The following is a 14586-nucleotide window of genomic DNA, read 5'->3' as shown; positions in this document are numbered from 1 at the left end:
GGACACGGAAGGGCGACATGAGAAAGAGGGAAGTCTAACAAGGCTATTGCAAAATAAACACAGGCAGATAAAAGGGCTTAATGACTATTTCAATAATACAAGACGTAAGAAGCATTAGGATGAATAGGTTAAGTTCAGCGCACAGTTACTACTTATCCAATGTTAAACCTTCCTAACATTATTTCCCGAAGATAATGCACAGGTTTAAAGAATACAATTACACATGAATCAATTGGGGGGGGGGTTGCCAAGGGAGATGGAAAGGGAAAAAAAATTCCACTATAAAATTACAAGTTTCTATAAACCACAGTTTACTGAAAGTGTTTGCAATCCAATTTAAAAACAAAACCACAAGTTTGGGCCAAATTTGGTCTTTCCTTCTTACACTAAAGGAGAGAGAGAGAGAAAAGAGAGAGGAGAGAGAGAGAGAAAAGAGAGAGAGAAAGAAGAGAGAGAGACAGAAGAAAGAAGAAAGAAGAAAGAAGAGCTCATGAGAGCGAGCACATATTTTTTTTTCTGCAGAACTGAAACTGAACCCAGGAGTATTCTACCTCTGAGCTATACCCCCCAGATCTATATTTTTATTCCTTATTCTGAAACACGGTCTCACTAAATTGCAGAGGCCTCACTAAGTAGCCGAGGCTGGCCTTGAATCTGCGATCCTCCTGTTTCAGCCTCCTGAGTACTGGGATTATAGTGCCACCATGCCTGGCAAAAGTGTATATTTTAAATAACCCAGGAATTGAAAGCATGAATGGAAAATAAATGACATTAAAGATGGACATAGAATACAATAATTTTCAGGTTCCTTTACACAAGTTTTGAATTACTGGTTTTGTGAGAAAGAGAATTTACTATTATCAAATGAAAACAAATTTAGTTGAATCACTCACTAATTACAAATTCCCCAATCAAGCAGCAAAACATAAGAAAATTTCACCTAAACAAACAAAAATCTCTGCATTTTGGACACAGGAGAGCTCTTTCCCTGGAGGTCTCCTTTGAAAATAACGAGATTCTCAGGCTTTCTGGCCCTGGCTTCCCAGGTGACTGTGGGTGACTTACAGAACCTCTCTGTTAGTACTGAACTTCTGATGTTGAAATAATTTGGGCTGTACTCTTCTCCCCCAAGCTATAGCTTTCATTTAAATCTCACCAAAAGAAGTACCATTTCTTGTGTGAATTTTGATCAGCTCTCAGAAAAAGTAAATAGCACTCAATTGGATGCATGCTTTGATATATCCTTGGCTCCATTTAGGAACTACAAAGCTTGTGGGCAGTACAGAGGGGCCCACACCCCAGACACAAAGCGCTAGCACACGTCCCAGTTGACCACGGACACTCCTGGCCTGTGGCTCATAGCCTCCACTTCACTCTCAAAAGCACCATAGTGCGAAAATAAATGATATAAATAGATGGTCACTCTGAAGAAGAGAATCTATCTTCCAAAACATAATTTTAATACACTCTGGTCATTACATGGAGAAAAAGCTAGCTCTGTAAGATTCCTGAGGAGAGGCAATACGTTTTTAACTGCCACAAAGCTTGGTGGCCTGAAGCGCTTTCTCTCCATGTATCACTCTAAATATCTGCAATGACTTGTGTCTAGAAAACATGCGAAATCTCCAACAACAAATGTAGGATACCTGCAATGAATACAATTGGCATAATATTTCATTTGCTACTTTGATTACGGGCTTGCTATCAAATTGGGATGTGTCTTATCTTTCATTTGACTTTATGAGCTGCGCTGGATGCAAAAGCAATAATAGAGAGTGATCCTGCCTTGGGAGCAGGATCTGTCCTTGATTAGAGGTGCCAGCTGTCTCAGCCTCGCCTTCTGGTCTCTGGAACAGCATCTGGCTTATGTCCACAGGACTAGTTTGGTATGAATGTTAGGGGCTAATAAATGTATGTCCTCGGCTCATAAGATGCGTCACGACAGGCCACGAGAAGGAGAGGAAGTTGTCAGTTACTCAGGACTAGCTTGGTGTGCCTAGGCTGTCCACAGAGACAGCCATGTGGCCTGAGAAGAATCAACCAAGTGCCGTACAAATGGAAAAACTGGGAGGTAAAATTAGTATTTCACATTTAGTATCTCTAGACAGAGGCAAGTTTTATACACTAAATATTCTCTAAAATAAGAATGGCAGAGAATAGACCATTGAAGATAATCAGGTAGAGAGAGTTCTGATATTGAAAATCCTAAACCAGCAACGGATCCCAATACAACACGACGGTGCATAGTACCATCTCAATCTGGGAGTGCATTTCTTCATTTTCAATGTGTTTTGGGAGCACATCTTCCACACCTTTTCCCTACTTGATGTTCTACATTGGGCCTGTGTGGCATGTCAACCAGAAAAAAAAAATTCAAAAATATTAACTGATCTAAGCAAATGGCAGTCAATGGTAGAGATGAAAGACTTTTTCTGGGTCTTACCTAGGCAGTAGGGACAACATTGGCCTTTTCTCAAAACAGGTCTTTCACAGGATACAGAAGGGCACGTCTCAGAGTAACAGCTAATTACGCTATTCATGCATACACAGCTGGTACAAACGTCAGGCTTCCAGGACTCGGCTGCCAGGAATATATCCCCTTCATCATTTTTGCAGTAACTAGGCACGCTCTCATTATGGGATGAGGAAGGCTGGAGAGGTTCATCTGGAAAAATGAACATACATGTCAGCAAAGAAGATGCTGTGGGCCACCAACCATGCAACGCAGTGAGCATCACTCAGATGTAGCAAAGCACACCTAGTCACTATGGCTGTGTGCCCCTTAATAATGCTCAGTCACAAATCCCAAAGTCGGATTCAGGCAGGGTCTTGCATTTTAAAATAACAAAGATGAGAACAGACTTGTTACCCACATTTGGTTAGCTGCTTAGACCAGAAGCACTCTGCCCTCTCTTAAGCTTAACAAAGTCTTAATTTACTAGGGGTGGACCCAGGCCTTGGAGCATAATGGGTAGAGGTCGACCAGGACAAAACTTTCAACTTCTTCAATGGGTGAATGTGTTGCTACCGCCATCCTTCTGTGCATTTTCTATGTAGAAAGCACGCAAAATCTCTTAACAATAAAGGCACACCATCTGCAATTAATACAATTGATGTTATTTTTTCATTTGCTACTCTGTTAGTTCACTATCCACTTCCAATCACCCTTACCACTCAAGGGTCTTACACAGAAGAGCTGGGGATATATGCAAGTGGTAGAATGCTGGCCTAGCATGCATGAGGCTCTGGGTTCAATGCCCCGTATCACATTAAAAAAATAACAAAAATCTAGTGAAATACATGACAGTAGTACCTAGCAAACCTCTAACAGAAATGTGTTTTCTCAGTGGATACACAGTTGAAAGTTATATGTTTCTCTCTGAATCACATGAACTCTGTTATTTTCGGCCATGAAACTGAAATAACTGAGACAGACATGTAGTTACTGCATGATGCGGAAACTCTAAATGTCACGTTTCCCTTCCATCTGCTTCCCACGCACCCTATGGCTAACAGTGCCATCTGATGAGAAGCGCCTCTCTGAGGACCAGGGACGAGGCTGGCACTGAACTGGCCCAGCCCCTCCCCTTCCAACGGTACCCATCACCAGCTCTGAAGGCAGAGGCACACTGGGAGCATGGCAACTGGTTCTGCTGCCCTGGTGCACTCTGGGTCCTTTTCTTTGGGTGTGGGTCCGGAGATCCCACACACATATAGGCAGATAAACACAGTGAGGTGGGATTATTTTCTCAGTGACCTTTTTGAGGTCATCTCTGCCTAGGGATAATGTTTTCTTTAAGAGACTGGCCATTGCTAACTTTTGCCTTGGCTGGAAATAAAGACAGCTCACCCTGAACTCACTCTGGATCCCACAAATCACAAGCCTTTCATGGGTTACATTAGCTTAGCTCTTTCAAGTAGTACCCAACACAAAGTTTGCCACAGCAGTGACAAAGCAGAAATGAATACCCTGCGACTGAGAGGCCTCTTACCAAGGCTCAGAAAGAACCCCAAAGAACAGAAGCATGCACTGGCAGAGATGGGGCCGAGAGAGGGGAGGAGCATGAAGCTCTCTTCCACTAGGCAGAGTGCTCCTAACCAAACCCTGATCGTTGATGCCACCTGCAAACATGCCCGTTATTTGTCAACTTATTTATCTAGTACTGGGGATTGAGCCCGGGTGCATTCTGCTTCTGAGGTACATCCCATCCCATCCCGATTTTATTTTTTTAAAATTTTCAAACAGGGCCTTACTAAGTAGCTGAGGTTGGCTGTGAACCTGCAATCCTCCTGTCTGACCCTCCCAAGTACTGGGATTGCAAGAGTACGCCACCACGCCAGGCTCCTCCTCATTATTCTCCTTCCTTGGAACACTTTCTCCGTCTCCAGAGACCCGTTCTTTTTACTTTCCCTTCCAAACATTTACTCCTGAATTTTAATCTGACCAGTGGTTTTCATTACTGGCGGTCATTTATTCTTTCTCTCTCTTTTCTACCTCACTATCTCTTCCGTATTATGCTTTTTTTTTCCAACCCTAGAAAATAATGAATGAAAAAAACTTAGAGGAAAGAAGTCAATGCCATTCTATTCTCTCATTTTTACTTTGGGGAAGCGGAGTGTCTGCTGGATGCGCAGTCTTTCTTCACAAACCCATTTCTGTTTAAGACCTTGCTTAAGAGAGGGCACCTCCAAGTTGGAAACCTGAAGGTACATAGCTTTCCTTGTGTGCACATACATCGTTCTCGGCTATTCTAAAATGCAAGTGTCCTCAGGCTTTGAATGACGTTTCTAGGTGTATAATATACCACTTTATCAATGCTGTTCTTGAAGTTTACTGTGATGTAAAAAAAATGTCTTGAGGTTTAAGGCCCTTTGCATTTTTATTGTTGCAATACGGCTGAGTGGAAAACTCAGAAAGATTATAGCATGGGTGGCATATTTTAAAATATAAATTATTCTAGATATGCTCTTACTTCCAGAGATAAGAGTAATCTTTAGAATGACATATAAAACAGAATGCTGTAAGGTTTAAGATGAGAGATATCATTAAGTATATCTCAAATTATATGAAAAGAGAAAAATTATCACCCATGACTAATGTTACAAATGAGAAGTCAAAGGCAGGCAGGTGAGGGGGTGCTTGCCCAGGTCCGCAGCGAGGACTGCAGGAATGCCCTGCCCTGCTGGGCTGGAGCCCGCAGGCTCTGCACCTGCCCTCTAGTTTGAAGCACCCTGGACTGGGAGACTGGAGGTGGCATTCTCTGGAGGCCCGTCTCTGCAGGGCTCTCCTCTTCACAGGTAGAGCCTGGAGTCTGGAGTCCCTTCAGTGGGTTTGTGCTAGTGATCCTCCCCTGACCCTCCAACATCAATCCTGTGTTCATGCAGATCCATTTGGAATGGCGCCAGGCCACTTCTTACTGAGGTCAAAGCTTCCTGAGCTGCACACACTGCTGAATCCCTCTTATAGGGCACTCCTCCTCCTTATCATTATTTACTTAATGTGTGGTACACTGGGTTATTTGGCTCTTCTTTAGGGCGATTGCTCCATAAGACCAGCGTTCTTTCTGTTTTTATTAAATCTTGTAATCTCACAGCTCAATTCAAGCACTCAATAAATAACTGGAAAATGAATACATGAATGGCTATCAGCTCATCGTCACGAGTAGCTCTCCTGACAGGGTGTGAAGAGTCATGGCTCTATTAACAGAAAAACATGAGCAGGATTCGGATCTGGGGAAAATAGTGATGAGAGAAATGTAGGAACAGGTCACACGTGTCCTGAAGACAACACATATGCACCATTTCTTATGCTAGAAAAGATGTCGCCCCAACTAGGCTTGTCCTATTTATGTGGCTGCTAATCACACCAAAAGTTTTGTGCTAAGATGACACTATCTTGTCTGCAACTCACAGTGACAACAGTAAATAATGTGACTCTCCCAACACACCAGGAGTGTGTTGAATATGGTGACGGGGAGACAGGAGGATCGAGGTTCGTGGACAACCTCAGCTACTTAGTGAGGCCCTTTGTAACTCAGTGAGACCCTATTGCAAAAATAAAGAATACAAAACATGGCTGGGGTGTAGCAAGGAGATAGAATGCTCCTGGGTTCCATCCCCAGTATCGAAAAAAAAAAAAAAATGACGACAGAACAACAAACGCTGAGCTGCCAAGGAGACGGTCTAACAGAAAGAAAGTAAAATATGAAGGATTGTGTTTTCCTGAAAAAAAAAATTTAAGGATATTATGTTCAGAAGGTAAGTGGCTACTGATATAACTGGAAAGGATGAGAAAATTAAGCAACACCAAAATAAAAGCAGTTTTGTCATTTTGGTAATTTTATATATAAAGTTAAATATCTCTTGAAAAAGCCATATATATATATATATATAGTCTAGTGTTAATTAGAAGTACTATTTTAGCTATAAATAGTAACTTGTATTTAAAATCCTGAAAAACTTTCATTATAACATATTTCTTTCATGACCGTAAATTACCTATCTATAGTCCGAGAAATAAAAAGAAAATAATAATATTCCTTACACATATGCAATGTCAGTCCCGTAATACTCTTGGGTGTTAACTTATTAACCACTGCAAGTTCTAGAGGGTGGCATTACACAGATTTAAAAGTATCTTCACCATCTTTTTAAGTTTTCAAAGAATTGTGTTTCTATTATTTATTATTACTCTTCATACTAGATACAAAACTTTTCACATTAGCAAAATCACGTGGAATAATTTGGTGTAGAGGGGACTATCAAGTTTTAGTCCTTGAGTCTGAGATACAGGGTTAAGAAAAAAAAAAGGCAGATGAAACAATCTCCTTTCAAAGTCACCTCAGGTGCAAGGTTTACTGACTGCATAAACATGTGGCTGACAGAAGGGAACGGATTCAGGAAGCAGGCTGCCAGATGTTCCTGCCTGCGTCCCAGGTTGGGCATGCTCCTAGGTGGGGCTCACCTTGACCTGCGGGCCCTGCAGATTGACAAACCCGAACCCGTCCTTGCATGCCAGCGCGGGCTGGGGCACCGCGTCAGTTACCTGTGCACTGTGGGCAGCAGGAGTCCTGGGTGCGAGAGGGGTTCTGGCAGAGCAGCGGTGGGCACACCTCCGTCTCACACAGCACCCGGCCGCTGTGGCAGGTGCACTGCGTACAGGAGTCGATGTTCCAGGTCTCTCCTTCCACGAAGTACTCCCCTCCGGGTGCGTGGCAGACGGAAGGAGTGCTGAGCTCTGGCTTCTGCACCACAAAATCGTCTGGAGGGTGACATGGAATCAAAACACAAGACGTTACTCAGCTGCACCCTTCTCAGCTCTTGAAGAACCTGGTGCTGTTGGCTTTAAGGGAGAGAAAAGAGGACGCGTCTGAAGATCTCATTCTATTCTTATCAAGAAAATGGTGAAGAGAAGAAACATATCCCATGCATACAAAGAGAAGACAACGGCAGGAGAGGCAATTTTAGGAAGTGAGGTTCAAGTGGCTTGAGTCTGCCGATATTCATGAGTGAGTTCAATACGAATTAAACTACAGGGAGAGGACTCCGCTCAGGCATCTCTAAGAACATGCAGTTGTGCAAAACAGTTCTCTCATTACTGAATGCCTGCTAGGGTCCAATTATTTCCACACTAAGCACTTTACATTTATTCATCGACTTTATTCCTTACATCGACCCTGTGAAGTGGGCCCTTTTATCCCGTTTTACACAAGAGGAAACTGTGAGCTCAGAGTATTAAAGAATACCAGGAGACTGAAGCCCAAGCCTGTCTTTAGTTGTTTGGATAGTGAATGTGCCAATAGTTAAACAAAACTTCCAAATGATGGATGCCCTCTCCATTTCATTATCTCTGGGACCCATAGCACTTTTCTTCTTGGAAATACGTCCTGCTGTCTGTCAGTGGGCCGCGCCTCATTTCAGCGGCTGCCAGCGCACTGAGCAGGAATGCTCCCGCGGAAGGGACGGTCCGAAAATCCTCACCTGAGACTAAACATTTGCTTGGCGATATCATCATCTGGAGAGGTAAATGCCTACAGGCTGATGAACCATGATTTCTTTCCCTGGAGGAGAGGTGTTTTGAGTCCCTTGGTGAGATGATAATGATAGAGAGGGAATTTAATGTTGGAATGTCTGGAGGGGTATTGGGAGTAGCCCTGAAGTTGTGCAGGGGAAATGAGAAGTATGAAGACATTAGCCATATTCCCATACTCATGTAGTCCAAAGACAACAAGCACTTCAAGGAGGTGTTGACAGTACTGAATCTTGCTGAGGAAGAGTTCGGAGATAGCTCGGGTAGCTCACGCCTGGAGCTCAGTGGACGTCGGGCCCTGTCTGCTGAGGGCTGAAATCTCCTATGAGAGCAGTGTGCGGGGCCATTACTTTAAAAGCAGTGGCCAGCTGGGTGTGGTGGTGCATGCTTGGGAGGCAGAGACAGGAGGATCGCACAGGTTCGAAGCCAGCCATGCTGGCTTAAGAGACCCTGTTTCCAAATAAAATATAAAATAGGTCTGGGAGTGTAGCCTGGAGGTAGAAGGGTTCCATCCCCAGTACCACCAAAAAAAAAAAAAAAAAAAAAAAAAAGCAGTGGCCATCGTGTGAGTCAGGGATACTGCCAAGACAGAGTGGTGTGTGGGTCAGCCGGCTTCCAGTTCAAGGAGGTAACTCTTAGTACAGCTTTGTCTCACGTGAGTGCTGACCAAATGGACACAGCGTAGAACACTGATGCTAGTCAATGTTTACATCCATAAGCAACTATACCAAACTTTCCAGTATTTAAACTGCAGAGATGAAAGTATTGAGAAGGAAACACTGAGCATGAAACAAGAGGATGAAAGTATTATTTCCTGAGGTTTGTAGGAAAAAACTTTTCAAAAGAGCATCAGTACACTAATGTTGGAAAAGGGCTAAGACACTCAAGAAGGGCTCAGGGAATCCTGACATCTGCCACCGTTTTAAATGCTGATATGTAGGAGGGTGGCCAGGATACAGACAGGTGTGTCTGTGGGTGTCTTAACACTCTAATTCTGTTGCAATATTATGTGCCTCAAGGCAAAACAAAAGAGGGGCTAGGGAGATGGAGAGAAAAGAAAAAGGTAGTGGATAAGAAAAAAGAAAAAAAATAGGGTGACTATACAATTGCAAGGGTTCAGGAGCAGCTCACTCAATCCAGAAAAAAAAAACAGGTGCCCCTGAATGGAACAATGGGAAAATACTCTCTAAAGAGTCAAGGAGGACAAATGGCTCCAGCATCTCACATCAGAAGAATCCATAGGTGGCAATCCATTAAAGATTTGGGAAAAGACATAATCGTATGCACCCATATTTAGGAGTGTATTTTATGCCTATCTATTCAGTCACACAGCTGTAATAATATTATATCAATAACAATGTGTCTGTATAAGAACTTTCCATATCTCTTAATGCAGGAAAAGACTTTCCTGGTTCCACTAACTTTTGGTTTTGAGTCCATCATCTGTTCTTAGCCCAATCATGTTTTTGTATTCCTGGAAGACTGATTCCTAGACTTGCGAACTGAGCACAAGTTTAACAGCCCGATGCAGGCCCACAGTCTCTATGCTCACACCTGTCATTAAAGCACAGGTCTTATGGAATGAATGATTTTTTCCTTCCCCAAAGAGCTGATACAGAATTCTATCTCCTTAAACCGCTAATTTACCTTCTAATTCAGTGGGCAAAGTGGTCTTTCACATTTAAGTAGCAACATATGTAAAAAAGGAAGAGTTTGGTGCAGCACACATTTAACTAAACTCTGGGGGGAAAAAACTTACTCTGCATTTTAACATGGTCCTCAATAAAGGCATGGAGCTGCCGGTCACAGTTTGATAGTAGTTACTGAGGTGTACAGAATGTACAGAATCTCAGAGCTGAAAGGGGCTTTGTGTGTTCCTTTTCCCTGTTCAGTGCCACTGAAGGCAGTGCAGGTGCAGCCTGGCCAGAATCGGTCCCCTTTGCTCTCAATGTTAGCCCTGCCTTGCTGCAAAAGGACCAAGCCTCGGGCTCCTGTCTATATCTTTTGTAGAGACAGACTCATCCACAGGGAGATGCAGGATCATTAGGGAAGAGAGGCAAAGTAATCATGACTCCAAAATATTCAAGTAATTTAAACTTCAAAAGAAATTTGATATGCGATTCAGGAGACTTCACTACCCACTGAATTTCCTGCCAACTGCTTTACTTCAGGAAAGAGAGTTAATCTTTCTGTGCCTGTTTTTTTTTTAATGAAAGAAAGCCTAAGTTATTCTCCTTTAACTCAACATGGACTAGTGGGGGAGAAATAACAGATACAGAACTGTGTTGAGCTCTTTAGATAGGAGGCATTAGATAATGTATGACAGTAATAATTACTGGTATTGACAACCACAATTCAGACCCCCATAAATTACAAATATGTTCTGTTCTTCTATTAACTTACCTTGATAACCATTACTATGACTTTAAATGTTTTGGAGGTGTGGTCACTCGATTTCTCCATGTGGCAAAAGTGTCACGTATCCATGAACTTAAAAAAAGAGCAATAGCAATAGACCTTCAATAGTTCCCTCCCTCTCAGCTATGACCTGGTAAGTGAGAAGTTCTTATGAAGTTAAATAGCACCAATCTCCTCAAATCAACTAAGCCAGTCAGTCCTAATACACTATCAGTAAAATCGAGAGCTGGGTTTAAGTACATAAGCCCCAATCCTTTATGAACACATAGTTCAAAGATCAGTACAGCTGAGTAAACCATTCAAGAACAAGAACAGTTTCTAGAGCTTTGGCATTTTCTGTGATCTTTGGCTGATCATTTTAGTACCCAGCCAATTCTGTGGTGGTTAAGAGAAGCCATGGAGAGCAGCAAAGCGTCCTAGGGGTCCATCCTGCATTTCCCTCAGACCTCAGGTATGTCTGAGGCCACGCAGGCAGAGGTCATCTGCAGGTGGAGCACACGAGAGGGCAGCCAGCTGTTACCTGCGCATGACGGGCAGCACTGTCCAGGATGAATGGTGGGGTTGCCACAGGCAGGCACTGGGCAGGTGATCAGGGCGCACATTTCCCGTCCATTGTGGCAGTAGCACTCCCGGCATCCATCATGCCAGCTTTCCTCATTTTTATGATGATGGCCATCCATGGACAGACATGTGCCTGACAGGACAGGTGGTCCAGCTGAAGCAGGGACCTCTGGACAGACAGAAGGCAGTCTGGTAAAGAAGCAGCTACAGGCAAGGCCTATGTTTTCTCTAATATGCTTGAGCTAGGGAGTATTTGGGATACCAGAGGGAGTCCAGGTAATGGAGGAGATTCTCAGTGAAGCCAGGGAGGAAGGGCAGGGGAGGAAGAAGACTGAATATATGTGAATATAACATTGAATATATGTGAATATCACATCGTGAATATAACATTGTTAACCTGGACACTCTTTTTGAGAAGGAGGGAAATGGAGAGGCATGGGGGACACCGACACCAAGTACTGTGTGAGTGTGTGCCATTGTCAACATGGTCTACATTATGATGTGAGACTCTAATGCACCAATAAAATAGAAAAAAAAAAGCCAGCTATAGCACAGGAGAAACAGCCTGTAGGGTTCTTGCACGGAAGGGACCTGGCCACCAACAATTATGTCTACTAAGGATGGTCAGTGGCAAGGGAAATGCTCAGGAAAAGAATTTAAGTGATCAAGTCTGTAATTCTGAAAAAAGAAAAAAACACATACATTTCCCTCTTATTGTTGACTTTTATTCCTTTTGTACTACTGTCATATTTTATGCATCAAGCATTGATTTTATGATGGATATTACATATATGTGTAATATATGGAGAATCATTACTCTAGAAGCTTCATCCAATGGAGAAATCCTGGGTCCTTATGTAATGGATAGATTTTTATTTTGTAGAATGACTGAAGCAATGGGCTGGATTTTGTTTATGTTGACTGCTTCAAAACACCATTAAGGCGGTAACTGTCCAACTTTGAACAAAAGGCTGAACAAACTTTAGGGATCTTTTATTGCTTAGTCTGCGTGCCATGCTGACAAGAAACTGGAATGACCAGCGAGGCAGGAGCTGAGACAAGGGCACGGGTGGCAAGCCAGGCACATGCCTGGGGGCTTTAGGAGTGCCCCTGGAGCAGAAAACCCCCGGCAGTGGAAGGCCCAGGATTTGGGCTTAAATGCAGCTCTGGGCTGGCACGTGCCACTTAGCCCATGTCTAAGTTCTCACGGAACATCATTACAAGGAGATGCCGAAGCAGACTCCCAGTGATGCCACCCTCAAGGCCACAGAAATGAGGCTCCTTGTTGTATCAAGCCCATTTCTGAGGAGAGAGGGTTGTTATAGAGGCCAAGATAAACTTTAACTCAGGAAAAGTTCTTGAGACATGTCAAAGTGAAGAACTAAGCAGTGACTGGCTTGGTCGGTGTTCTTATCTACCATATGCTTGCTTTAAATTTGGTCCTGAGCCCTTTGCTCCACCAAGATGAGAGCTGTTCTGAGGTGGGGAGCGTGGGAGTCCCACAGAGTGTGCCGTGCCAGCGAGGGCAGCAGCCACGTAGCCACTTCATCTGCAGGCCGCCCTTCTGCTCTCTGCGCCCGCCCCAGCTGCTCTGCGGGGAAGGACCATGTGTTCACACTTACCTCTGCACTTGCAGATAAGACAGCCATGACTGTCTTGCTGGAAGCCCAAGGGGCAGATTTTACTGCATGGAAGCTCTGGACATTTCCTACAGCGACAGATGTCACAGCCGTGCTTATTCTTCCTGGGTAATTAAAATTTTGCCAGAGGTCAAAAAAATCACAAAGTCTCAAATGATACCCAGCCACTCAGACTAAGGGTCAATAAAGCAATCCTGACATTTTAGCAGAATGACTTGACTTTTGCCCTCTCTAGCTCCTGGGGTGATGAGTAATTAGCTCCCTGTGGCCATGACCACCACTCATCTGGGACCAAAGTCTAGAAAGATGTGTGGCCAAAATCCCAATGACAGGGCTGTTGGTATAATTAGGAGAAGAGGTACCATGATGCTAAAAGATGACGTGCGACTCTGTGACTAGAAGGTGAAGGATACATCATGGGTCAATGTTGAAGAACAGCATCAGGGTCAAAAGTCCGACTGTCAGGGTTGCAGGCTTCCTCACACACCTACACTCCCTGAGAAATTCCAGATAGTAGTAAAAAAGGTTTTTTTTTTTGTGTGTGATACTGGGAATGAAACCCAAGGGCATTCTGTCTCCAAGCTGTACCCCCAGTCCTATCTTTTATTATTTATTTTGAAACAGGATCTCACTACACTGCAGAGGGCCTAAGTAGCTGAGGCTGTCCTAGAACCTGTGATCCTCCTGTCTCAGCCTCCCAAACGCTGGGATTTCAAGCAATGCGCCACCATACCCGGCATAGTAAAAATTTTAATGAGGTATTTACTGAAACTTATAGAAGATAAAAGGAGAACTTAAGAACTCACAGACCTGGATACATGAATGTTGATAAAGAATAAAAGCCTTAAATAGTCCTAGAGTAAAGGTCTAGTAACAACTTCATTAGTTCTAGTTAGAAAAGAAAATTGGTTTTTAAATTTTCCATCCACAAGTTATAAACTAATCCTATAGGGTAAAGGACAAAGGCTGGATGGGCCTTTCTTTCCTTGGCAATCTAGAGTGCTCAATTTCAGTGTTATCAGAAAGTCAATATCAAATAAACAAATATATGCTTATAAAAACAGGAGGGTCACAGGTTCACAGCTAGCCTCAGCTACTTAGTGAGGCCCTTTGCAATTTAGAGGAAGAATTACTCTATTTTCCTTTATGTTGCATCCCAAGTAACACTTAAGTGGCCAACTGTGGTAGTCAACCAAAATAGAGTTCCTGCTCTTCTAATCTTGGGCAAATGAGGGGGCTCTGCTAAAGCAGCCTGTGAGAAATCTCTCACAAGTTACCACTGTCCAACTGACAACTAAACGGTATTGCACAAAATGAAATAAGTACTGAGCACTAGTTTCTACTCGTGTGTCTCGACGTGAGGATAAATTAAATGAATCATTCATACTTGTGTCATATATAGTGTGACTCTCAACATCCACCAAAGCTTTGACTGATTCGCTGTTCAGTGTCCACATACCTATGGGCCCCTCTGTCCCTCCTGTGTGCATCTGCACATAGCAGTGGCTCACTGGCACCAATGGCTGTCTTCATCCCAACACTCCCATACAATGTACCTTATGGGAGTGTCTGGTCAAGAGTTCTCTTTCAAAGCCTGTCTTTAAAGTATGTGTCCAGGCTGGTATAATATTCATTTGTCCATGACAGTCAACTGGGTCCTTCTTGAATATGCTTGCTGTTAGGAGTACCCAAAGTCAAATATATAATCTTCCAAGAAATGTCTACGTGAAGGCTAGATTTGAATGTGGCCTTGACTCTAAATGGTCATATCACTGTATCAAATGCCTGTAGCTACTACTGTGACAATGATACTTTATATTATCAGTTGAGCAATGAAATAACTATACTTTTACTAGTTCATATTTATATTTGAGGGATAAAAATCATGATAATTTTTTGCTTAGAGAATCTTTAAGGATAATGTTCTTAACTCAATAC

At 43.1% G+C, this 14586-nt stretch overlaps 1 protein-coding gene across 2 annotated transcripts in view; it reads right to left on the bottom strand.

The window, feature by feature from the left end:
- CRIM1 (cysteine rich transmembrane BMP regulator 1) overlaps nucleotides 1-14586 on the bottom strand; it is a gene marked incomplete at both ends in the record, with an annotated part of 205607 nt that overhangs the window by 24295 nt on the left and 166726 nt on the right. For both annotated transcript variants that reach the window (XM_080711934.1, XM_080711935.1), the window contains 4 exons: nucleotides 2444-2665; nucleotides 7046-7261; nucleotides 10968-11177; nucleotides 12631-12752. In XM_080711934.1, the coding sequence (XP_080568060.1) occupies nucleotides 2444-2665; nucleotides 7046-7261; nucleotides 10968-11177; nucleotides 12631-12752 (770 nt within the window). The remainder of the gene's footprint in view (nucleotides 1-2443; nucleotides 2666-7045; nucleotides 7262-10967; nucleotides 11178-12630; nucleotides 12753-14586) is intronic.

Source organism: Muscardinus avellanarius (genome assembly GCF_963383645.1).
Source record: "Muscardinus avellanarius genome assembly, chromosome: 15".
In the NCBI taxonomy this organism is placed as follows: domain Eukaryota; kingdom Metazoa; phylum Chordata; class Mammalia; order Rodentia; family Gliridae; genus Muscardinus; species Muscardinus avellanarius.
The sequence above is the reverse complement of the archived record's forward strand: the minus strand, read 5'-3'. Positions and strand labels throughout refer to the sequence as shown.